Here is a 24,066-nt window from a genome sequence, read left to right on the forward strand (position 1 = left end):
CCACCTGCCTTGGACACTTCACCCAGGAATACATTTCTCCTTTTTAAAGAAACTGATTTCTTTGAAGTTCTAGGATTTAGCTAAGCAGTGAGTGCCTTTTCCTTAGGGCACAGTTAGGAAAATGTTAATAAGAAAACCTGGCAGTTCAGTTGTACAGGTAGACTGGACTTTTCACTCTTCTTAGTGATGAGCTATGGTTCTGAGTTTTTCATTAAGCTCCAAAGACTTGGCACCACTGGGTCTAAGATGCAAGAAAAAACTACACATCTAATGAAGTTTTCATAGCAGAGATCATGCACTAAACAAATTAATCTTAGGTGTCCTTTTTCAGAGTATTCTGCTCTTGGGTATTTAAAAAAAGCCACATTCCCCCACCCCTCTACACCACCCTTGAAGTACTTCACATGATCAGATTTACATAGGAATATATTGTGTTAATTCTAAGGATTAATGTGGGATACTTTCATACTTGCTGAGATTAAATGAAAGGCAGAATTACAAATACTGGAACCCCTATTTTCTTTACCAGATCAAAGTACACAAAAAAGTGGCTATGTATGTCTGGTGCCTGTGGGAGCCCAAAGAGGGCACTGGATCCTCTGAAGCTTGAGTTACGAACAGTGTGAGCCATCATGTATGCTGGGAATGGAGCTTGGTCTTCTGCAAGAATTTGCTGCTGAATAATCTCTTCACCACCTCCCAAAGCCCCAAAGTAGTAAATGTCCTGCAGTTGTCAAATTCATATAAAATGAGTAACTTTCTAGAGTCTACAGTTCCAGCCTTAAGTTGGTGAGTGAAAAAAGATAGTGCTGTAGGTGGATGATGCTCCATCCATGAGCTTTATGGACTGCACAAAGTGGACTCTGTGGGTTATTAAGTAAACAAAAGGGCATGTATTTGGGAGAGAGTAAGGATTGGCTCTGAGAGAAGTGAAGGGTAAATATGATCTATTTGTCTGTTTGTCTCTATGTATGTGTGTGTAAATTCTCAAAATATTAATACTGTTTAAAAATACTGACTACTGAAGAAAAATACTGAAGAAAAATGTTATAGTAAAGTATCATCTATGAAGATTTGGGGTGGATTTCTAGTATCTAAAGTTCTTCTGTATTCAATTCAAATATTCATCCATCTTTTTCCTTACAACAAATCCCACTGCAGGTCATAAGCAGCTGTGGTGGTAAGCGGCAGCAGCAAGTGACTGTGTGCATGCAGCTTGGTGTCTGGACAATAAGCAGCCTCCTTGTTTGGATGTATGTTTCTCAGCTATGGTATCATTGACGTTTCATGGTGTGAAGCAACTGTACAGAGGTTACACACACAGATAATCTTTGTCTATATTTTATACAAATACAACAGTAGTTTGTGAATACATTTTAAGTACATGATATACATGATAAGCCACTTGCTTTCCCAATATCACAGAGTAGCAATTTAAAATGCAATAAAAATATACAAAATTCAGTCTGGAATGCAGATTTTTTCATTTCTATTTGACTCAAAACTTTACCATTAGAACATTTTTAGAGTACTAGTCCAAACACTTTTTCATTAGCTAAAAAAAGAAAAAAAAATCAGCAGTCAGCTTATGTTCAGGCATGATGCAATCCATTTCTCTAATGGATTCCCAGTTTTTGTTAAATTCAAAGGGCGGTTAGTAACTTACAGCATGTTCTTCACTCCACACCCTATGTCAAGCCCACTTTCCATTCTGAGTTACAGTCACTTTGTGGACAAAAGCTGGGTTTGTTCTGGTAACATTTGCACATCCAAGATCTCCTTTTGCAAGCGCACATGAATACACTGCGGTGGTGTAAAAGTTTGCTAATGACAATTTAAAGTCACAGTATAAAAATATATTGTACACCTTTACACCTATATAGTCCTTTTCCTATGAATAAAAAAATACAACTGAATGAGACAGAAGTTTGTAGCACCATGAAGAGTTGTATCCCAAGTGACAGTAGCAGCATGATCCCATATAATGTTGAAGGAGGATTGCTGAGAAGACAAACATTCATTCTGGTTCATCTGTACCACTGAAGCTTACGTAATGAAATGTCTTATCCATCGGCAACAATTCCTCGTCATCTTTAGAGATTGAAACTCATCAAAAGACACTGCCTTCCATCCCCAGGGGCTCCTAACATTGTAGAAAGGCTTACTGGTGATCTGTGTCTGCTACGAAGACATTATCTTGCATAATCTCAAAGGAGTGCTCTGTGAGTACAACACAATTTAGGTATTTATGTAGGCCTACAAAATCGAGCTACATCGTGTTGTAGACCTGGCTGTTGACAGCGTGAATAAAATGAGACAAACTCACCAAGAAACTCATTTGTCAGAAAAAAACAGTCTGCCTTCATTAAGGGTGAATACTCAACATTGAAAAGATCTCCTTCAATGTCACAAGGATCTCAGTAGGCTAGAAGCAACTTGGGTGAACTGGTATTTTTTAACTTACTTATGGACTGGGAAGACAGTGTGCTTTGAGATACGTAAACCTTGTAAAAAAATAACCCATTGTAAAACCTTATGAAAAGACACACACTGATTCTGTGCAATATAGCAAATCGGTAAGAAAACACTGTAAAAATGTACCTGTTTAAAATATCATCTACCTTTTTTTTGTACACAAAGCATTATATATCAAAAGCCTACATATATATCATCTAATGGCACTTGAAATGAATATAATAAGTCTTAAAAATAAAAGGCATAACATAGAGGAAAGTTTCTGTAGAAATTTAGGTTCATTTTGAAAGTGCTATATCTTGTAGTATGTGAAGTATAGAGGTTGGCCAAGCTCTATTTTTTAATTGGCCTATATGTGTACTGCTCACTAGATGAATGATCCTGAAATATGTACTCTATAACATTCATTATTAGCTTAATAAAGCAATCAGCTCTGGCTCATGGTTCAGTCAGTATATGGTTTTAAAAAACCGCCACTGTCCAAATTAACACAATATATCACTATATTCCACAAATGATTAGAAAAAATAAAGCACAAGCAACAAATAGGCAAAAAACCACACAGCTTGAAAGAAATGCTGATTGAAATTAAAAAAAAAAAAAGCTGCACACAGACTGGTGCAAGATCCACCAAGGCAACTTAAATTATAGAAAACTGAACAAGTAATAGGGTTTTAAATGAAAGTTTATGAGACAATAACTACAAAGGTGATATTGGTAAATATCAATGGATTATATTGCTTACAGTGCCAGGCCTTTCTGCACTCATGCTCCTGCAGATGCATGCCATTTGCATGCACATGTGGAAGTCAAACTGAATGGGGCTCAGCATCTCATCTGAGGTCCAAATGCCATAATAAACTGTATCAGTTAATGTTAATCCCTTTTCTTTCAGCCATGCTAAGGCACTATCAGAAATTCCAAGGAACATGGAGAATGAAAAGGGTATTGGCAAGACCTATCGCTAAGCAGTCCTACTTCAAATAAAACAAGTGACAGAATTTTCTACCGGGAGGAGTGGAGCCAATTCTGTGTTACGTCCTTGTTAAAATATTGTGCAATTAAAAAGCTGCCTGATTTTTAATAGAAAATCTATCAAAAAAGGGTTTAGTGACCACTGTAGTCAATAAAACAAAAACAAAAAACAAATTTGCTTCTTTCCCTCTTATTTTGAAGTGTTATTCAAGTCTGCGGGGGCAGCAACAGGCAAAGAGGTGTCCATACAAGAAAATTAAGACTACATTTTAACACTGGTACCCTGGAAGATGTGTACTAGAGTTCCGTGCAGGGTAAGAGTTAGGATAAAAATATATTTGTTTTATATATATATATATACACACACATATATATATATACACACACACACATATATGGCGCCATTCCCATTTCAAAATGCTTTATTTCATATATCCTGGTACTCCCTTTTTTCAATTAGCAGTGAAATACATACAGCCTATGAAGGCCAATGTCTCAGGTCATTAATGTGACTTCTTAAGCAAATTTTAGATAGAATAAACTAGTGCTTTCATATGTGGTGCTTGTGAACTCTACATAAAAATAGGATTTTTATTTACTTGTGCTCTGTCACCAAATGTCCCCTTCTTTTTAAGTGGTGATTAAAGCAATATTGAACACTAACCATCCAACTAGAACATAGGTAAGTGATCTGTTTCATAGAAACTAAGGAAGCGGTCATGAAGCAGAGCTAAGAGCCCACTTTCAGAGTGAGTGCGCTCCCACTCATAGCTTAGGAGCAGCTTGAAGAGTTAAACATGTATTTCCTTATTAACATATATAATTTTAATGCCTTTGGAAAACTTTTTAATAAAATGTATTTTTCACAATAAAATTTAAATACATACGTATAAAAACTACTGCTCTAGGGTTAGAAGCAGGAGACTGAGCCCTCTAGAGAGCAACTCTGATTCTACGAAGTGCACTAGGTGTGTGTATGACATAGAGTGAAAGCCCCATTCACATGACAGTTTACACTTCTCCTCAATTTAGACTATTCCCAGGCATTGTAAATAATGCATTATCGTCAGTAATCTGTAATTACATTTAGGATGAAGGGTAAACAATGCAATATGCAGTGATAACTGGCCCTTACAGAAGGGAAAGAGTTTCCCCATACAGGGCTAACGAGTGCTCAGAAATTAAAATATAGTTTCTTCTTCTTTCTTTCTTTAAAAAAAAAAAGATACATAGCCTTCTATAAACCTCCCTTCACCCCTGCCCCAACAGAAGGGGTCCCAAAATAAGGTGTTAACAAGTGCTTAATAGATACATCTCATAAGTTGATGCCACAAATAACCCTTAGGAAGATATACATGGAGCCATCGATCGCATTCCTGGTGGCTGTCTGACAAGAGGAAGTCCATCGCTACTTCACTCAGTGCATTCCACATCCTAGGTGCACTCATATGCGTTTGGTGTTTGCTTTATTTTCCTCTGTTTCCGCTATAGATTCAACTTATTTCTAACATTCCTTCTGTTTCCCAGAGTAAAAGTAGGGTCTTACAACTTCTGGTTGTGTAAAACTGTGGAACTCCTCAAGTTGCTTTCTGATGGGTCTAATTGTTAAGTTCTCCATCCAAAAACAGCAGGGCAAGATGGATATGCACTGAGCAAGAGCTCACCGGGCAAGACTGCTTTAGAAGTGATGTGATAGGCTTTTACTCTGCACCCAAGGAGTCCAGTTTTCAGCTCTGGCAACAGTGGAATTCTCTGGACAAGTTCTGGGGTTTGGCTGTTTTACATCCATCTTCCTGTTGAGGAGTCTATCACCCCGACGATTGAGGCAGCCCAGCCATTTTAGGTTTCACATATTTACTGTTATTTGTCCCACAATGGCTCTAAGACTCTGGACTAACTGTGGACCACCATGCAAAATAAGAATGCTGGTATACTGAAGCCATCCTGGGGTATGAAAGGTGACAGGCATATAACAAAACCTTTCTACACTGATCCTGACAACTTCGATGCCACACATTGTTTATGGAAAGATGGTTGAAATGCGGCAAACCAGCCTGAGGGCTAGTGCTAACACACAACACCCTGCAACCTCTCTAGGTTTCTTTTAGATAGATACTGAAACTTATAATATTTTAGCCAGACAATAGCAGTCCTCAAAATATATTGATCTGAAATGGTGGTATATTTAAGAAACCACTATACTCTCCCCAAACTGGATTCTTAACTCATTTAAAACACACTTAATTATGAATCCATTTAGTGGCTAGTAAAAAAATGTGAAACACTTCAGTCATTCACACACACTTCATAAGATTTACATTGTACTGAATATTTGCAAAAAAAAAATGTCCAATGCCCATTGCTATTAGACAAAAATGAAAATTTTAAGGTCTAACAGTAATTTGAACATAGGACTTGCAAAATTTAGTGATAATAATGGCGCTCCTCTATGAAATTAAACTCTGAGACTATGACAACTGGCAGGAAATCAGGAGAAGTAGCAAACGTAGTTAAACACGAACGATTTCAAAGCTTATCAAAGAGGCTAGTTCCTATTATTTACTGGCTTCATAAAACCTGATATTATACAAAAGCAGAAGTTTTTGTATTGTGTTAAAAGTAGGCACTAGAATATAAATGGCCATTGCAGGCAGGGCTACACAAGCACCTCTGGGTGAGTCCCTCGGCCCAGACTCTACTGAAAGGCCTGGTGGAAACGGGGCAAGGTAGTGCTTGAGCTTACGCTGCTGGTGAACGCTGCCGACAGTGAGTGCAGAGAACCGAGACCCACAGTGTTTGCGGGATCCTGAAGATCCTGTGTTTGTGTGGGCAGCTGAGAAACAGAAGAATGTGCTTCCTCCTGGGAATAGCTCATCCCAAGGCTCCCCACTGAAAGTGGGTTATAGGGGGGACCATTTAACGGTATGAAATTGAACAACTGAGAGAAATCCAACGCTGCTGTGTTGAGGGGGTCACTGATAGAGATAGAGCTCTTTGACAGGGAGAGGTCCCCAGCACCATCATCTGGGGACCCACTCTGAGGCTCTAACCCTAACTTAGATGACGATGCTTGAGAATCCTGGGATGAAGATGGTGCACCACCTTGTAGCTCCATCAGGTAACTCTCAATTTCCCCCTTTAATGGCTGTTCTTTTTCAGGAATAGAGATTGCGTATGAGGTAGAACTGAATGGGCATTTGAAAGCAAGATGATGAGAGGGGTGAACAGCGTCCATGTCTATGGGGCATGTCATTCCCAAAGGTAAAGTTGTTATCATTTGGTGCGCAGACCCAGAGCTCTGCACGGACTGAAATGGAGTGTTATACAGGTTTAACTGCAAAGTGTTTGTGAATGGCTTTGACAAGAGTTCACTGGAAGGTAAGGACATGACCGGCAGAAGTTCATCTTTTATAGGCACAGACATGTTGCAGGTAAATGGGTCCAGGAAATCTACTGGTTCCGTTTTGACCTTCAGAAGCTCCTGATTGTGACTCTTCTTCATGTGTCGAGTGAGGTGATCCTTTCGTCCAAATCTCTGTGCGCAGTACTGACAGAGGAAGTCTTTTCTTCCTGTGTGCACCACCATGTGTCTCCGGACATCCTTCCGGGTGTAGAACCTGCGTTCGCAGTGCTCACATTGGTGCTTTTTCTCCTTCACGCCCCCAGATGACTTGCCCGCGTGAGATTTCAGGTGCTCTAGGAGCACACCTGTGCTCTCAAAAGTCTGCAAACACACCTTGCAGGTGAGGTCACCACTGGTGGCAGCATGCAAGGCCAAGTGTCGTTTAAAGCCAAGCTTGGTATTGTAGCTCTTGCCACACTCTTCGCATTTAAAGGTCTCTTTGTTGGGGTCATGTGTATGGAGGTGATTCTTCAGATGGTCTTTCCGGTGAAACATTTTCTCACAATAATTACACTTGTGGGTTTTCTCCGGAGAGTGAGTAGCCATGTGCCTTTAAACATAGATATATTCTGTGAGTGAGTGATTATCTTAGCACAAAGGTATGTATTCACTTTTAAAATGGGCAGATAATCTACTAATGCTAAGACACAGCTCTCTCTATTAATAAAGGATCTACCTAACTAACACACACCACAGGATAGTTAACACACTGCAAAACTTGAGCCATCTAATTGCCACTTCAGTGTTGACAAAAGTAAGCAAGCAAGACTGAACAATACTCATGTACTGTCCACATCCTTCTCATGTAGAAACTTCTCTCTATAAATGGAAATTTTACTCATTAAGCATTTTACTTAAAAAAATTCAAAGACACTAATACAAATGTATGTGATTTAAAATACTGCAAGCTAGCCAATATCTAATCTACTTAACATTTCCTCTCTGCAAATCAGCTGAGAAATGTGTATTCAGATATACACACACTTACAATGGCTTCAGAGGGCCAACACAAAAGAAAGTATAATCTGAAAGACAAATAGAGTGTAGTACCTTTGTAATTTGTACTTAGAAACAAAGGCCTTGGTGCAGTCTTGGTGTGTGCACTTGTAGGGCCTCTCTCCCGTGTGAGAGAAGGAGTGAACCTTTAATTTCTCAACACTGTTAAAGGCCTTGTCACACAGTTGGCAAGGAAAGTTTTTTCTTGGTTTGCTTTCACCACGCTTACGTTTCCCTGAAGGGGCTTTCTGGGTATCTCTTACTTCTGACAAATCACCAGGAATGACAGTGGCCATCGCAGCCTAAACCAGGCCTTCTTGTTGGACACCTGGGAACTGCCCAACTCCACTAAGTGATATAGCTTTAGGTGGCTTCTCAAGTTTCATGTGGTCGTAAAAGAAAGCAAAAAGGGACTGGAAAAAAAAATAAGAAACAACTAGTTTGTAACTAAACTCAATTTTTCAAAAAAATTTACTTGCTTTGTGATGCTTTTGAATTAAAAAAAGGAAACCATAAAATGGATTCAGCTGGTCCAATGTAATATCTGTTGGTTTCTTGGTATTTTCCAAAACAGATATAAATGCATTGCTCAGAATGAACAGTTCATACATACCCTGAAATTCCGCCTGACAAACGCTGTACTTAGGCATAACTACTGAATTCAGGAACTCCCAAAGCATTGTTCTAAAGGTGGCACCAGAAACTCCAGTTTTCAGCAGGGATTAGAAAGCACATCTTACAGTTGAACACGCACTTCAACCTGTGCACATCACTCTGCACACGGATCATATGAACTACAGGCACTTTGAGCACTTAGAATTCTGCAAGCACTGAGTCCATGGAAGAAGCTGAAGCCCAGACACTATAGGTTAGAGAGGGTTCACTGCCCTAAGTGAGACATGACCCTTTAAATCAGCATTATGACCCTCCAAGGATCTCTGATCAGGAGCAGAATGACATATCTTCATAACAGATACTCTTGAAATGGTAAAGCCTTTGTACAGCACGAGGTGAAAGATGAGGATCCTTGTCATTTGTGCCGGTTTGCTCAGTTTTCCTCAGCTGCCTTTACATCAGACAGAAGGCTATTCTTACTAGGTGCTCTAAGGTTAATTAACCAGAGCCATTGGGCCTCCCCAAGAGAAGGGATGGGCCTCTGACATACCTGAACCTGAGTGTGGCACAGCTGTGGAGATTTCTCTCTCTTAGTGCACAGCACCTGTTCTTGAATGTAACCTCACAGAGATGTTTCAGGTTAGTTAAAGATGTGTTAGAGTTTTAATTCATGATCAGTTCTGTGAGAAAGAATGAAATGTGCATTTGTGTAACGAAGGGTATTTCATTTGTTAAAATGAAATAAAACTAAACAGAAACCTCCATAGATAAGAAATAGTAAATATAACTCTATTTCCCAGAGTAGGAAAATCAGCTTGAAGATTCTACTGCTGTATAAATGCAATCAGTGGTCCTCAACTTTCCTAACGCTGTGACCCTTTAATGCAGTTCCTTATATTGTGGTGAGCCCCCAACCATAATATTATTTTCCTTGCTACTTAATAACTTCACTTTTGCTATTCTTATGAATCATGGTGTAAATATTTGACATGGTGGAGGTCTTGACCCACAGGTTGAGAACCACTAAGTTATATGTTTCTTAAGGTAATTTAAAGGGGGTTCTTCTGATAAATCACAGAAATGATAGCACCTATAACCTCTTTTTAAAAGGATCTGAATATTAGAGTTAAATGACTTATCAATTAATGAGTCCAAGGAAGTAGCTGAAGCTCAAAGAGGAAAAAAATCCTATAAAGAATAGAACCAACTTCTTTATCTTGCCTGTGTTCTAGTATTAGATTGACACATGTCTTTATACAATTAGGTCTGTTACACTTACTTTCCCAATTTTAACTAAAAGTTTTCAGGAATTCTAAATACCTACATTTTGGTAACACTTTATTGTATGTTACATCTCTCTGTACTTTAGCACAGCAGCTGTTCCTAAGCAAACAAAACAACAGAAAGGTGCTATTTTGATTAAAGCAGTACAGCATTCAGGTAAGGTGAAGACATACAGTTTCTTTTCTGTAAGACAGATGCAGGCCTTCGCTCTGTTCTAAATATCAGGATGTTCCTCTTGCAGTTTACAAATAAAATTATGATGATGCAACCAGTATCACAGCACCGATTTGGGTGTTAGCTCTGATGTCACAGCACTTATGCAGCTGTTAGTCCTGATATAGAACTGATGCAGCTGCTAGCTCTGATGTCACAGTACTGGTGCAGCTGTTAGCTCTGATATCACAGCACAGATGACAATTGTTAGCTATGATGTCACAGCACTGAAGCAGTTATTAGCTATGGTGTCACAACACTAATGCAGTTGTTAGCTATGATGCCACAGCACTGATGCAGTTGTTAGCTATGATGTCATAGCATAGATGCAGTTGTTAGCTATGATGCCACAGCACTGATGCAGTTGTTAGCTATGATTTCATAGCATAGATGCAGTTGTTAGCTATGTCACAGAAGAGATAAAGTTGTTAGCTATGATGTCACAGCACCGATGCAGTTGTTAGCTATGACGTCACAGCACCGATGCAGTTGTTAGCTATGACGTCACAGCACTGATGCAGTTGTTAGCTATGATTTCATAGCACAGATGAAGTTGTTAGCTATGATGCCACAGCACTGATGCAGTTTTTATCTATGATGCCACAGCACTGATGCAGTTAGTTGTTAGCTATGATATCACAGCACTAATGCAGTTTTTATCTATGATGTCACAGCAATGATACAGTTGTTAGCTATGCTGTCACAGCACTGATACGGTTGTTAGCTATGATGTCACAGTACTGATGTAGTTGTTAGCTATGATGTCACAACACTGATGCAGTTGTTAGCTATGATGTCACAGCACTGATGCAGTTGTTATCTTTGATGTCACAGCACTGATGCAGTTGCTAGCTATGATGTCGCAGCATTGATGCAGCTTTTAGCTATGATGCCACAGCACTGATGCAGCTGTTAAGTATGATGTCACAGTACTGACGCAGTTGTTAAGTATGATGTCACAGCACTGATGCTACTGTTAGCTCTGGCTGTAGGCTTTCTGAAGTTCATCTTTTCCTGTTATGAGCTTATTCAAGAGTCAGTTGCTTTGTCTCCCTCCTATTTAGGGGTAAAATAGTCGCTCTTCAGGCAAGTAAGACAGTAAATTAGTAGAGCTTTAATTTTCATTGTGACTTCTTCACTTGATACTTTCATAGAATTATTTAGACTGTGCAGAAATCAATCATTTTCCAATTGCCAAATCAAAGGGAATGCAAGGTGCCTAATAACTAGGTCTGAAAATTGGTTATAATCACCACTGTAACAACACAGTTGTGATGTTGAGAATTCCAGAAGACAAAAGCAACTTTAATGTGACTACTCCCCTCCAAAATATTAAAAGGGCACCATGAAACAACACACAAGCTTTTGATTATATTAACTTGGTGATATTCAATATGATATAAGAAATGAATTGTATCTGGATGTACATACTGAGCAATGAGGAATTGCACTGATACCAAATATTACACTTTTCTAAGACCAGCTGAAAATTTTCATGGCTGATATTTTAATCCATTACAAAATTCAAATTACATATCATAGGTACATTTACAATTTTAGGATCAGTATAATGTTGCAAACTTAATGTCTAATAAAAATTATATTCATAATATGTCTATCAATCAAATACTTGAAAGGCACATGCATAGAATTAGTGATTTTCATTCGATACCTACCTGATTGGTGATGGAAAAGCCTCAGACTTTGATCTTAGCCAGTCCATTAACTCTTCGTGGAAGAGAGCAGAATCCAGTCCTTCGCATTTTGGCCAATCTATGAAGAAGTAAAAAAAAAAAAAAAAAAAAAAAAAAAAAAAAAAAAAAAAAAAAGAAAGAAAGAAAGAAAGAATGGACTATAATATAAATGAAACTAGAGTGTGTATGACAGGAAAAAAGCATGAGCAAGCTGCATTTCATAGCGCATGCTCACATTCTACTTTGCTGATAGTCGTGCATTAATTCCCACCAGTTGCTTGTTTTGATTAGTTGAAAGCACACTTTACATGACCAAATAAAAAAGAAATAGTATTACCTAGAAAAAAATGTCAATTTGTGATGCTGAATGACTCCCCAGTTGTTAATAAAAAGGAAATCTAAACAAGAGTTACTGATGGTAAAGGAAACTGATAAAAATTCATTGAGCTTAATATAATGGAACTCGGTTTCCTCCTGACCACAGCACTGCCACCCACACTGCCACACTTGTGACTGGGGCTTCTTAGAGCCACCCTTCTGCTACTTGCAGACTGCCAATTTAGACTAACGAATGCCGTAAGGATGGCTGGAATGTAGCAGCAACCACTCTGCTGTTCAGATTCGACATCCATGTGAGGGAAGTTAAGTATAGTTTGCTACAGAAGGCAGGTATAATGGAAAAAGCAATATCTGTTGCATGAGACCATTGTTGAGAAATCTTAAAGATAGCTTAAAGATGCCCGTTAGTAGCAAGGTTTTTAGCAGATTGATAGCACACATATAAACTGTGTTAATATTTACAAAGGAAAGAAAAGACAAGAATGAGAATGGCATAAAGTAAAAAACACCTACAATTATTACAAAGAATACAAGGCAAACACTGGTTAGTAACCTGTGATTAATCTTAAGTATTCACAAGTATTAATTAGAAGAACTTGAGAGAGAGAGAGAATACCAATCAAATACTTAAAAATCAGTCATAAAAGGAGATGTCAATGACATATCAGGTTAAAAAGCTCCTAATGCTGTATAACAATCTAACAGTATCTCTTTAAATAAAATCTTTACACACTTTCAGAATTCGATGATATGTAAAGGTGATATGCAACAAAAATATTTAATAGAGGACATTCAAGCATCATTACAAAATTACTCAGTATATATAAGAAACCAGTATTACTCTTATTGTTTAAAAGAAAAATAAAATTTTAGATAAAAAAGATATCTTTAAAAGTTCAAGCAAAAGCCCCCTTTTTTATACAGCACAGGACATGCATAAGTGGAAGAACAACGAAATTGCAAAATAGCAAAATTAGCTTTGTAAATACTTACTTGCCCAGGACATACACTGAATATTTGGTATGGTAATTATGAAGATGAAAGATCATTTTATATACTGTTATCTGAATAATGTAAACACTTCACAAATAGAATATTTCCCTATTTATCTCCTCCCTGCAGTCAATGACCTAAGATTCTGGGCTATGTGATGGCACGTGTGTGGTCACAATGAGATTTCTGTCTTAGATTCCCACTCCACTTAGACTGTATTGTGATCTATGACAAGGGCAGATTAATAAATCAACCTGTGTGTGGATGTTGGCACTACACTTAAAAGAACAGAAGAATGTTCTGGGTTAGTTTTCTATGAGAACTTCCAAATAAAACCTCCAAAAAGAAAGAATTTTAAAAAAGTTTAAAAGACAATTTGCAAGGTAAATTTTAAATACTTTAATTAAGCATTAAAATAATTAGTAACTCTGAGTGGATGATTTAAGCAGAATTAAATCTAAAACTAAAGCTGACAAGCAAATAATAGATTTGTGTATTCATAAAATTCTATCTATGCTTATTTGTACAGTGGCATTTTATAACAGAAATGCTTTAGAAACTAAGTATTTCAAACAATGCATAAATATTGCTGCCTACAAATTACCTCCACTGTTTATCTTATAGTCACATATAAAATATAAATAATATAAATATAAAATATAAATAAAGCCATCACATTTAGTTTATCTTAAAACAGAACTCCCAAGTTACAGTTAATTTCTCTAAATTTTACCTTACTTTGAATTTTTTATTAGTTGCCAATTAATTTCAAAGAACCGCTCATTTTTCCCAAGACACAAGATGTCAAGAGTGGATTTGAATTGTTTGACAGAATAAACATAAAAATTAAATAGTTTATATTCATATATCCTAGCTAACATGTTAGCTAAAGTTGTCTGTGTATTCTCTTTCATGCACCCAAAGGGGCAGTGGAGGAAGACGTCTCTTTACTGCTCTAAAAAGTCTATAACCAAAGGGGAAAAAAACTTAATTCATGTTTTTCATTTCTAGTTAAAATAATTTATCAAAGATTGGTTACATCAGTGATGGAAATTCCACTTTGCCTTTGTCTGACGAATTGTAACAGAAGGCAGAGACTACACATAACCACTCTACACTCCTCTGCAGTGCAATGTTTCAGAATGCTATACCCCAGCTTCTGATGGTACCCAAGGAGACACACCACCTTTACCCTCTACTCCAAAGGTGACTCTGCATCCAATAGAAGCTAGAGAAGAGGGAAGGGTATATGCTTGAGCACAAAAGTTTATCTTCTTATGCTTTAATTTATTCTTGGCAAATAGTGGCTCATGAAGAAAAATAATAAGCAAACACATTGCACATCAGGGGGTCTACTGAAACCAACCTCTATGAGATGTCAGCCAAAGGATGAGTACATACTAAAACAGGGTTTGTTTGTTTGTGTTGTTTTAATTGGATGCCCCACAGTTTTGAGAGTTGTACTGCTAACAGTTGTAAATTTTGAACAATACTTACCGGCATTAATTAATTTTTTTTTTTTTTACTTTTAAAAGTCAGATTTTGCTAAGAGCAAATGCTATCACTCACCAAGGCTTTGCTCTTCCTTATACTAATGATAGCATAGCATTAGTTCTCAACTCAGAAGAATATCAACGTGTGCTTACACCATTTTCCAACAGGGGGGCTCACAGAAGGAAAAGTAGCAGTGATGATGCTTCTTATGTAAGAAGCACTAATAGAATCTTGAATAATATGAAGGAGATGAGTTAGATTACATAACTAAATATCACTTTGAAGGAGACATACCACCATATTAGGAACATTGCTTTAAAATGTCATTGATCCTAACGTGGACATTCTTATCAGTTAGCTCTCATTCTATAGAGTTCATTGCTAATGAAGAAAAAAATTAACTATCTTGTATTTATAAAAACTTAAGAAAGAGTAATGGGGTATGTTCAAAATTCATTCAATATACATATTAGACTGTCAAAAAATTAAAAACAAATGCAAAAATCAAGCAAACAAAAAACAAAAAAGACCTTCAGAGAATGAGCAGTCAACTGTAGGCAGCTCAGGGCAGGCTCAGGCCAGTTTTATTCACTGCTGTTTCCCATAAATGACAGTAAAGTAACTGTTGAATGAATGAGAAAGATTAAGACAGAGTAAGTGCTTACTGCTAACATAATGACCTATAAGTTTACTCATCATCACAGCAGACAGAAGACAATACATTTCCAAGATAATTACTAGCACTTATAATAACTTAAAAACTATGCAAAATATCCGTTTTGCTAGCATGCCCTGACTGATGGCATTCTTACAAAATTAACTGGCATGAGTACACAGCATCAATTCATCCCCACTCTTAATAAAAATTCCTAGAGTGAAAACATGCCTGCTACCTGGGCTACCTGGGCTGAAGCGGGCAAAAGATGGTGAGACTCTTGGGTAGAGTTAGTGATATCTACAGAGAACAGAGGAGCAGAAAGCTCACTGAGAAGAAGCAGGAGGCACAGCCAAGATGTACACTTAACTCACCTGAATTATGGGTCCTCAAGAACTCAGTCCTGAGACTGGAGCAAGACCACAGTACTTATTTTCCTACATTAGATGTAGTTAAATTAACCAGGAAAATTGGGGATGCCTTTAAAAAAATTTCCACATTTGACTTTTTTTTTGTATTTGTTTTTGAATAATTTGTTAAAATATAGTTCTAGGATAATCTTTTTCAACTTTACCACAAAATTAGCTCTAATTATGTCTAGAAGCATCTTACATTTAATGTAGATAAAAACCTAAAGAAAAGTGAAGGAAATAGCTCATCTTTCTTGTTTCTTAAGGACAGGTAGGGAAATGTCAACAAATTTCAATGTTGGCACTGCAAAGTTCCCAGAAATTCTCTTACTAATCTTCAATGGTCACATTCTGGTCATGCATGATCTGGAGGGCCTGCATAGAATACCAGCCACCCAAGAACACGGACAAAGCAAACAAGTGCGATTTTCCAATTCAAATGCTTCCCTTGGTTAGTTCTATTATGGAGTGAGAAGGTCAGTGAGGTAAAGAGGATTAATGAGGACTCAGGAGTCAGAGTTTATGTCTTATGTGTAGGAGAGACACTCTATGATTGTATGTTGTTAGGAAAATGAAAGTCAAGGCACACCGAGTATACTAGGCAGCTTTCTCTTCATGTCGGGAAATCAGTCCCTGAAAACAGGAAGCAAAAGAGGAATTGTGAAAGTGGAAGTAATGATGGCAGGCAGAACGAGTGGATAACTGCAACCTTAATGGTGAGAGAGTGCCTCGTCTTTACAGAAGTTTCTGGGCTTCTAGAAATGCACAAACCATTTCCACATTTGCTATGAAGCTACATTAGAAAGCAGGAAGACCACAGGTCACATTCTCAACTTGTAATGAGCTCAATGTTACTGCCACTGAGTGAGTTAATAGAGGTAGCACAAGGGCTTCTGACATCACCTACTGTACATACTGAAGTCCTTAAACAGGTAGGGTATGCCTTCTAGAATGAGTAATCACTACACAATTCAGACCACAGAAACACAATCCAAGTTTCATATCTCAACACTCAGGCCCTCACACCAAATCCCTGGATACATAGGGAAAAGGCAGAAAGCATATGGAATGTGAAGTTAAAAACATCCAGTGTTAAGCTACCTTAGAGTAGTGTGCACCATAAATGCAACAACCTGTAGGGTATGAAGAGCTAGAAACACTGCCCAGGCTGCATGCTGACGCTCGAGGAACAGGACATGCAGGGACACAGGGTCCAGTCCACAGGGAAGGCTCTGCACCTGCCACCAGCCTGTCCGCCCTGTGCCACACTGTGTGGCTGTCAAGGATAAAGTCACATTTAGAAACAAGACTTCTTTTTATTACCACATCTCTGAGGTAAACAGAATTCATTTTGGGCAACATCATTAAGAGACATGACAGTTGTACTCCTTGACAACCATCTCTCAGTGACTGCATCTTTTACCCCGAAAACTAACAGTTATCTTTGTTGTCCTGCCATGTTGCAGTAATCTGATAAATTCTGTCTGTCTATCTATCTATCTATCTATCTATCTATCTATCTATCTATCTATCTATCTATCTATCTATCTATCTATCGAGACAGGGTTTCTCTATGTATCATCCCTGGCTGTCCTGGAACTCAATTTGTAGGCCAGGCTGGCCTCGAACTCACAGAGATCTATCTGTCTGCTTCTGCCTTCTGAGTGCTGGGATTAAAGATGTGTGCCACTACACCTGGCTTTAGCTGATAAATACTTGTTGGGAACAACTGTAGTAGGGTTTCAGGAATCAAAGCAACCAGGGGAAATATGTTGTGAGCTCTGGAAATCCCAATGGGCTATAAAGCAAGATCAGAGAAAGCCCAGAACAGATAAATGGTTATTGTGCTTTGGCAGAGGGGTAGGAATTGTCATGCCCAGTATAGCCATTTGACAGCAATGTTGCTTCCACATCCTTTTAAGCAGCTCTGACTAGGCATGGTGAAAGCAGGGGGCTCAGGCACATGCTACTCAGACTAGACAGGCTTGAAAACTAACTTGTGGGCGCTTCAGATGTTCTGTCCTAGTAACCCGATAAGCACAGAAATTCAGTTTGTGGGGAAAAATATCATACAAAGCAAAATTCCAAATCCTTTACAGAGAATATGCTTCATATAAGATTAAGATATGAGGGTGACACTGAAAATATCGGAGTAAAAAGAGTAACTGATTACAATACAGGGGAGTCAAAAAAGGTAATATTTATAGAAACCGTGCAATTCAGAAAAAGTTAGTATTTTTCCTTTTTCTAGCTACTTAAGATAGCTTCACACTAATTGGACTCAGTGGGCTAAAATGACAAGTAATTCTAAAAGGAAGACATAAGATAGGGAGGCAGTCCTGGGGTGAACTGGAAAGGGGGGGTATAAGTGGATATGATACATTATGTACATGTGTAAAATTTTCAAAATTCTAAAAAGCCCCTATAATTTAAAAATACTTCATTAATACAGTTTAAAAGAAAATCCATAAAACTAAAATTATTATTAGCAATTTTATTAAAAATATTTGTAGTATAGAGGTGGCTAAAATTTTATGCTAACTTGATTTTATTCTCCATAGAATGTTGTACTTATTAAGATTAATTTATGCCTCTTTAATTAAATTGTTAAGCTTTCTTCATGTTTCTGAGGCCCTGTTTAGTTCTCAGCCCAAAGCCTAGCTTCCTGAGGGGAGAGGCTGCCTACCAGAGATGACCAGCTTAGGAGTTTGAGCTTGCTGAGTAATCACTTTTGTCATTTCCAGCTTCCTTATCCTGGAGTATGGAGTCCTGGTCTCTAAATTCCAGCCTTGTGCTAGAGATTGCACTGATAGACTTACCTGGCTCAAATCCACGTGTGCTTGGGTTTCCAAATATCACTATACCTTGATTCTATGCCACTGAGTTATAACTACATTGGAAATCTAGATACTTTTGTGTGTCCTCTTCCCAGAAATGATAGGAAGTTGCTCTGATCACAATGGATTCTGTACTCTGGGAGCAGACCTAATCTGCTTCTATACCTGCCCACAGTTAAGATCATCTCAACACATGAACACAGTGGTTCCATGGGGGTAGTTTTCCCTTCTGTGATATTCAGAAGATCAAGAGCTTGTGAGCTCATCTGTGGTCACAGAGAGGAGGAAAAAAACCCACCAAGCTTTACAAAAGCTTTATTTTCTGAAGCAACACCGTTCTTGGCCATTTACAGAGCACAGATTTTACTGAAGTCCCACGGACCAGTGCATACTGTCAAGCCCTAAGATCCTAAGTGGCATGCTTATTATGTGGCGTGCTTTTCAAAGCTTTCACTATTACAGCATACATAATTAAGGATCCGGAATAACTGATCACTTTGAAAATCATGCCATATAATGATAAAAACCACCTACCTGAGGCCCTGTTCCAAACTCTAGTAAGGCCACCTTATTAATAGATCATCACAGACTGAAGCATTCTGGGTGCCCAATACCACCAAGGCAGCACTGACAGGTAACCTAGGAAGAAAAGAAGAATTAGTTTGAAATTCCCAAAGTTCAGGGTCAATCTGGTTAATGATTATTACTATATCAATAATATTATTTTTCATTCATTATCACTTATTGTTTGTACTTTATTGGATTATATAAATAAAGAGTGGACTAATCTTAAATTCTGTTAAAAGCAAATGTAAAACAAAATATTTATAATCTATTAGAAAGTGAAAAGCAAACACGAATATTTATAACTTCTATATTTTCTCTCTGAACTTTAATCTAATTTAATTCAGCTATTTTTATGTTTTCTGGTATTTTTAAAATTGATCATTTACTTCCTTTTTATATTTTCTAAGCACATCCAGTCTTCTCCAGAACATTTTCAAAAGAGTCTTCTGTCATATCTTTCTTGGTCTAAGCAAAGACTAAGGAAAAAGTGTGCCCTGTGCCTGGTCTCAGAAGGTGCAAACTGTAGATGGCCAAAGGTGGAGGCGGAGCAAGGACAGGAACTCCTTCCTCAGCTCATCCCAGGACTATTGTGTGTCTTATGTGAGCTCCTTGGGCCAGATCCACCATCAACAATAGAGGAAGAAAAACAAAATGTGTCCTGAAGTGCACCATATATGCAGTCAGCCTTTGGTATCCCATGACTGCAAATTATGAAGACAGACCTCTAGAAGTACAATCAAGACCGAAAAGGGAGGCCCCAAGTTCTATATGGAAAAATCATCCGCTTTATGTGGAAATGAGAACCAATGTCCAGTTCTATACCACTCTATTAAGATGAGTATCGGACACTGATGTAATAAATATTAGCAGCATCTATTATATACAATGCTGATCTGAATCACCACAGGTACTGACAAATATGATCTCTGCTCTGTAGGAGTGTGCAAACTAGTGCCTGTAGTTGATCCAGTTGGTAAACACTGCCACGAGGTGGTGCTGGTGAGATCAGTGGGACACAATATGAGACAGTACAAGTGCCCCAGTACATCCCAGGAGGAAAGCACTATTCATTTCTCATGACTTGCCTTGAAGAAAGTTACCTTTCGAAACCCCCTAACCCCCAAAAGTGTGTGCACGCAGAGAGCGACAGGGTAGAACCACCAGCACTGCAGTCTAAGGTGCCTGCTGATTTTGTGTAATGTTGGTCACACATTTCCCAAGGGCCGAGACAAGGACAGTGCAGCTCCAATGCTGTGGACAGATCCACATATATACTAACAAAAGGAGCAGGGGCATTGGAAAATAGATACTCAATGAAAGCGCTGAGAACAACACAACTTGGGGAGGCAGGAGAGGACAGCATGTTCTCTTGAGTGAAAGATGTAACTAGAGACTGAAGACAAAGTGACAACCAGCAAAAGGAACATTTCCCAAAGGAAAGACTGCCTCTATCTCAGGATTCTCAAAGCAGTAAGAGGAGGGGAGCCAAGGGTAGTGCAGCTTATTCTTAGACACAACCAATCTACTGGACACCAAAAGCTACCACTAAGAGATAAGACAACAGAATTTCTCAAGGAAGGAAGGAAAAGGTGGCAAACTTAAAAAAAAAAAAAGCTACTAAGCCACGGAACCACTCACAAATACTCCTGAGCAGTAGCTATTTGGGCAGAAATACATTAAATTTAGTGATAAATAATGACAGGAGGGGCAGCAAGGAAGTACAAAGGAGTCTTGGAAGAACAGAAGGGAGAGGAAGAGGGGAGGGGAGAGGAAAGGAGGGGAAGGAAGAAGAGGAGAGAAAACAAGGACTAGAAGGAAAAGGAAGGGAGAGAAGGGCAAGATGGGAGGGGTAAGAGGAAGTGAGAGGAAACAGAAGGGAGGAAAAGGAAGATTTTTAGTTACTTTTCCATTGCTGTGATAAAATACCTTGGCAGTACAACTTAAGGGTGGTTTATTTTGGGTCAGAGTTTGATGGTACAGTCCATCACACAGGGAAACCATGGCAGCAGGACCTGGTTGGTCCATTGCATCCAGTCAGGAGGGAGACAGCTGTGGATGTCTGTAGTCAGCAGTTCTCCTTTTTATAGACTCTAGGATCCAAGCCCGAGAATGGTGTGCCATCCAGTTTGAGGATGTTAACCTAAGCAATGTGATGCCTCACAGGCATGCCAAGAGAGTAAGTAACCCCTCACAGGTGTACCCAGAAGCTTGTGTGCTAGGGTTTTTAGGTCTTCTTAACTAGCACTAACCATCCCAGAAGGATGGAGGAGAGGAGGAAGACAGAGTCTGCAAGAAGATCAGGAGGCTGGATGTGTGTCTTGAGTGGGACCAGATATAGGGAAGGAGTTGTGGAAAGCAGTGAGACCTTCTAAAGTCACAAATCAGAATGGCACCCAGAGAGACCAGTCAGCTGTCAGTCTGAAGTATGAAAACCCACTTCTCTAGCTAACATGGCGGTATGTGTGCTCACCCACTGATCTTTTCTTGTTCCAGAATGAGGAAATTCAGTTTCCTCTCATTGGCCAGAGCAGAACAGAGGGTTTTGTTTGTAGCTTAAGAATAAAGAGCAAGCCGGGCAGTGGTGGCACACACCTTTAATCCCAGCACTTGGGAGGCAGAGGCAGATGGATTTCTGAGTTCGAGGCCAGCCTGATCTACAAAGTGAGTTCCAGGACAGCCAGGACTATACAGAGAAACCCTGTCTTGAAAAAAACCAAAAGAAAAAAAAAAAAAAGAATAAAGAGCAAGATAGCAGACCAAAAAAGACCAGGGGAACCAGGACATCCTCCAGTTTTATAAAACAACAATTTGCTACAAAGAACTTAATCTCAGTTATTGCCTATGGAAAACTAAAGTGTTGAATCTTTAAGTTCTTTAAAATCTAAATACATGGACTTGATAATTTACTTTTGAAAGTTAAAGTGAAAGAGAGAGTAAGGGGAGAGGGGAGGAGAGAAAGAGAGAACTTAAGCATAAAGTCAAAATTTCACATTTTAAGAATAAAGTTGATGTTTCATAAAATGGATGGAAGTCAGTGTGCATGCGACAGAGTACTATACAGCTATTAAAACCTACCAAGATTTGCCTGGCGTTGGTAGCACATGCCTTTAATCCCCAGAACTCACGAGGCATTTTCTATCTCTAGCAGATCTTTATGAGTTTGAGGCTAGCCTGGTCTACAGAGTGGGTTCCAAGGGAGCCAGAGATACACAGAGAAACGCTGTCTCAAAAAACCAAAACCAATCAGCCAATCAAAAAACTTACCAAGTTTAAAATCATGAAATTACACAGAAAAGAGCAATTAAAGAATTGAATATATTAGGCCACATGGGGAAATATACAATGTTAATTTTAATACTTATATTATTTTTAATTGTGTGTGTGCATATGTGCAGGTATCCTCAGAGGCCAGACTCAGGGGATACCTCACCTCTGCACTAAGTCAGCGTTACTACTGGTAGTTGTCAGCTGCCGAATGTGGGTGCTGGGGATTTAATTCAGGTGCTCTGTAAGAGCAACACCAGCAAGGCATCTCTCCAGCCACAATGTGAAAAAATTTAACCACTGGTACATGGAATCAGTATATAATCTATAACTCTAACTTTGTCAACTATGTATTTAAATTCACTTTCATCACAACATATAAATAAATGATTGGTAACAAAAACACTGAACACGCATTCATACTATATGTCTTATTTTTATAATTAGAAAATTTTATTTTTATCAAAAAGAATGTTTTTTTAATAAATGCCCTGGAAATTTTGATGTTCAAATACCAAGAAACGAACCTTGAGTCATACCTTAAAACATATATAGAACTTTACTCTGGGATGGATCAGAGACTAGTCTGTGTAAAACCCAAGTTCTAAAACTTTTAGAAGAAAATATTGGAAAGAAAAGTATCTGTGAACAGTAAAAAAATCTGTTTACAGCAAACAAAGTCATAACCCTTACAAGAGCAAGCTGATAAACTGGATTTCAGCAAAACTTACAAATAATGTTCAAAAGACATCCCCAAGGAAAGGAAAAGCTGGGAGGCTAGAGGATGGACACAACCCTTACAAGAGCTTACCTAGAGAGGAGGCTAGAGGATGGACAGAGCTTTTCTAGGGGCTCAGTATGATAAAGAGCTGACCTAGAAAGGATGGACAGAACCCTTATAGGGCATTGGTATGATCAAGAGCTTACCTAGAAAGAGAACTTCCAAAATCCAATGAGATCATAATAGTTCAATTCAAAATTAATAATAAAAAAAAAGAGACAAAAGCAGGTATTTCATCATGAAAATATATAAATAGGGGCTAGGGAGACTCAGCCATTAGAGTTCTTGCTGCTTTTACAGAGAATCCAAGTCTGGTTCCTAGTACCCCTATCGGGTGGCTCAAAACTGCCTATTACTTCTGGGGATCTGGTGGCCTCTTCTGACCTCTGTGGGCACTCACATGCCCATTCTTACATAGAGATAAACACATATACATATAAAATAGTATTTTTTTTAAATAAAATATACAAATGGCAAAACCCAACTCTACATGAATAGATGTTTGGCATCACTAGGTATTGGGGAAATGCAAACTAATAGCAGTGAGATCATTGCATGGGTCATAAGAGGCTGACTGGATTTGGCAGCTATTGTGCAATGGACCTCTCTGAAACTGTATTACCCAGTGGGCACACCCATCAATGAGAAGAAGGCAACAATGACACAACTCACTTTGAGAACATTTGTAGCTTCTTAAAAAGTCAATCATGAGCCTGCCACGTGACAGTCATTTATTTCATTTCTATCTACTTATGGAAGAGATGAAAACATGTACCTTTACAAAGATTTGTGCATGAGTACCCAGAGCAGCTTTCTTTCTTTCTTTCTTTCTTTCTTTCTTTCTTTCTTTCTTTCTTTCTTTCTTTCTTTCTTTTAATTAGAAAGAATCATTTTACTAGGTGTAAAATTTAAAATTTAACAACTCATCTCATTTGAGTCTAACAGCTTCTGAAGTGTCTCCTGCATCTATTTTTGGATGACGAAGGATTGCTTGAGAATACTTTGTTTTCTTCATTATACATTTAGCTCTAATATGATCATGTACAAAATAATGTTCTCTCATTTTTAGCC

General features: G+C 38.3%; 1 protein-coding gene across 4 annotated transcripts in view; it reads right to left on the bottom strand.

Moving 5' to 3' along the window:
- Window positions 1–1,353: 1,353 nt before the first annotated feature.
- Plag1 (PLAG1 zinc finger) overlaps window positions 1,354–24,066 on the bottom strand; it is a 41,280-nt gene continuing 18,567 nt past the window's right edge. The window contains exons 2-6 of one of the 4 annotated variants that reach the window (XM_021160924.2): window positions 18,918–19,022; window positions 15,012–15,103; window positions 11,638–11,734; window positions 7,904–8,262; window positions 1,354–7,403 (exon numbers count right to left, since the gene is read on the bottom strand). In XM_021160924.2, coding sequence (XP_021016583.1) covers window positions 6,146–7,403; window positions 7,904–8,145 — 1,500 coding nt within the window. In that variant the 5' untranslated portion in view covers window positions 8,146–8,262; window positions 11,638–11,734; window positions 15,012–15,103; window positions 18,918–19,022 and the 3' untranslated portion in view covers window positions 1,354–6,145. The remainder of the gene's footprint in view (window positions 7,404–7,903; window positions 8,263–11,637; window positions 11,735–15,011; window positions 15,104–18,917; window positions 19,023–24,066) is intronic. The other 3 variants (XM_029476606.1, XM_029476607.1, XM_029476608.1) reach the window with 3 other exon arrangements.

The sequence above is a fragment of the Mus caroli genome, chromosome 4 (assembly GCF_900094665.2).
Source record: "Mus caroli chromosome 4, CAROLI_EIJ_v1.1, whole genome shotgun sequence".
Lineage (NCBI taxonomy): Eukaryota > Metazoa > Chordata > Mammalia > Rodentia > Muridae > Mus > Mus caroli.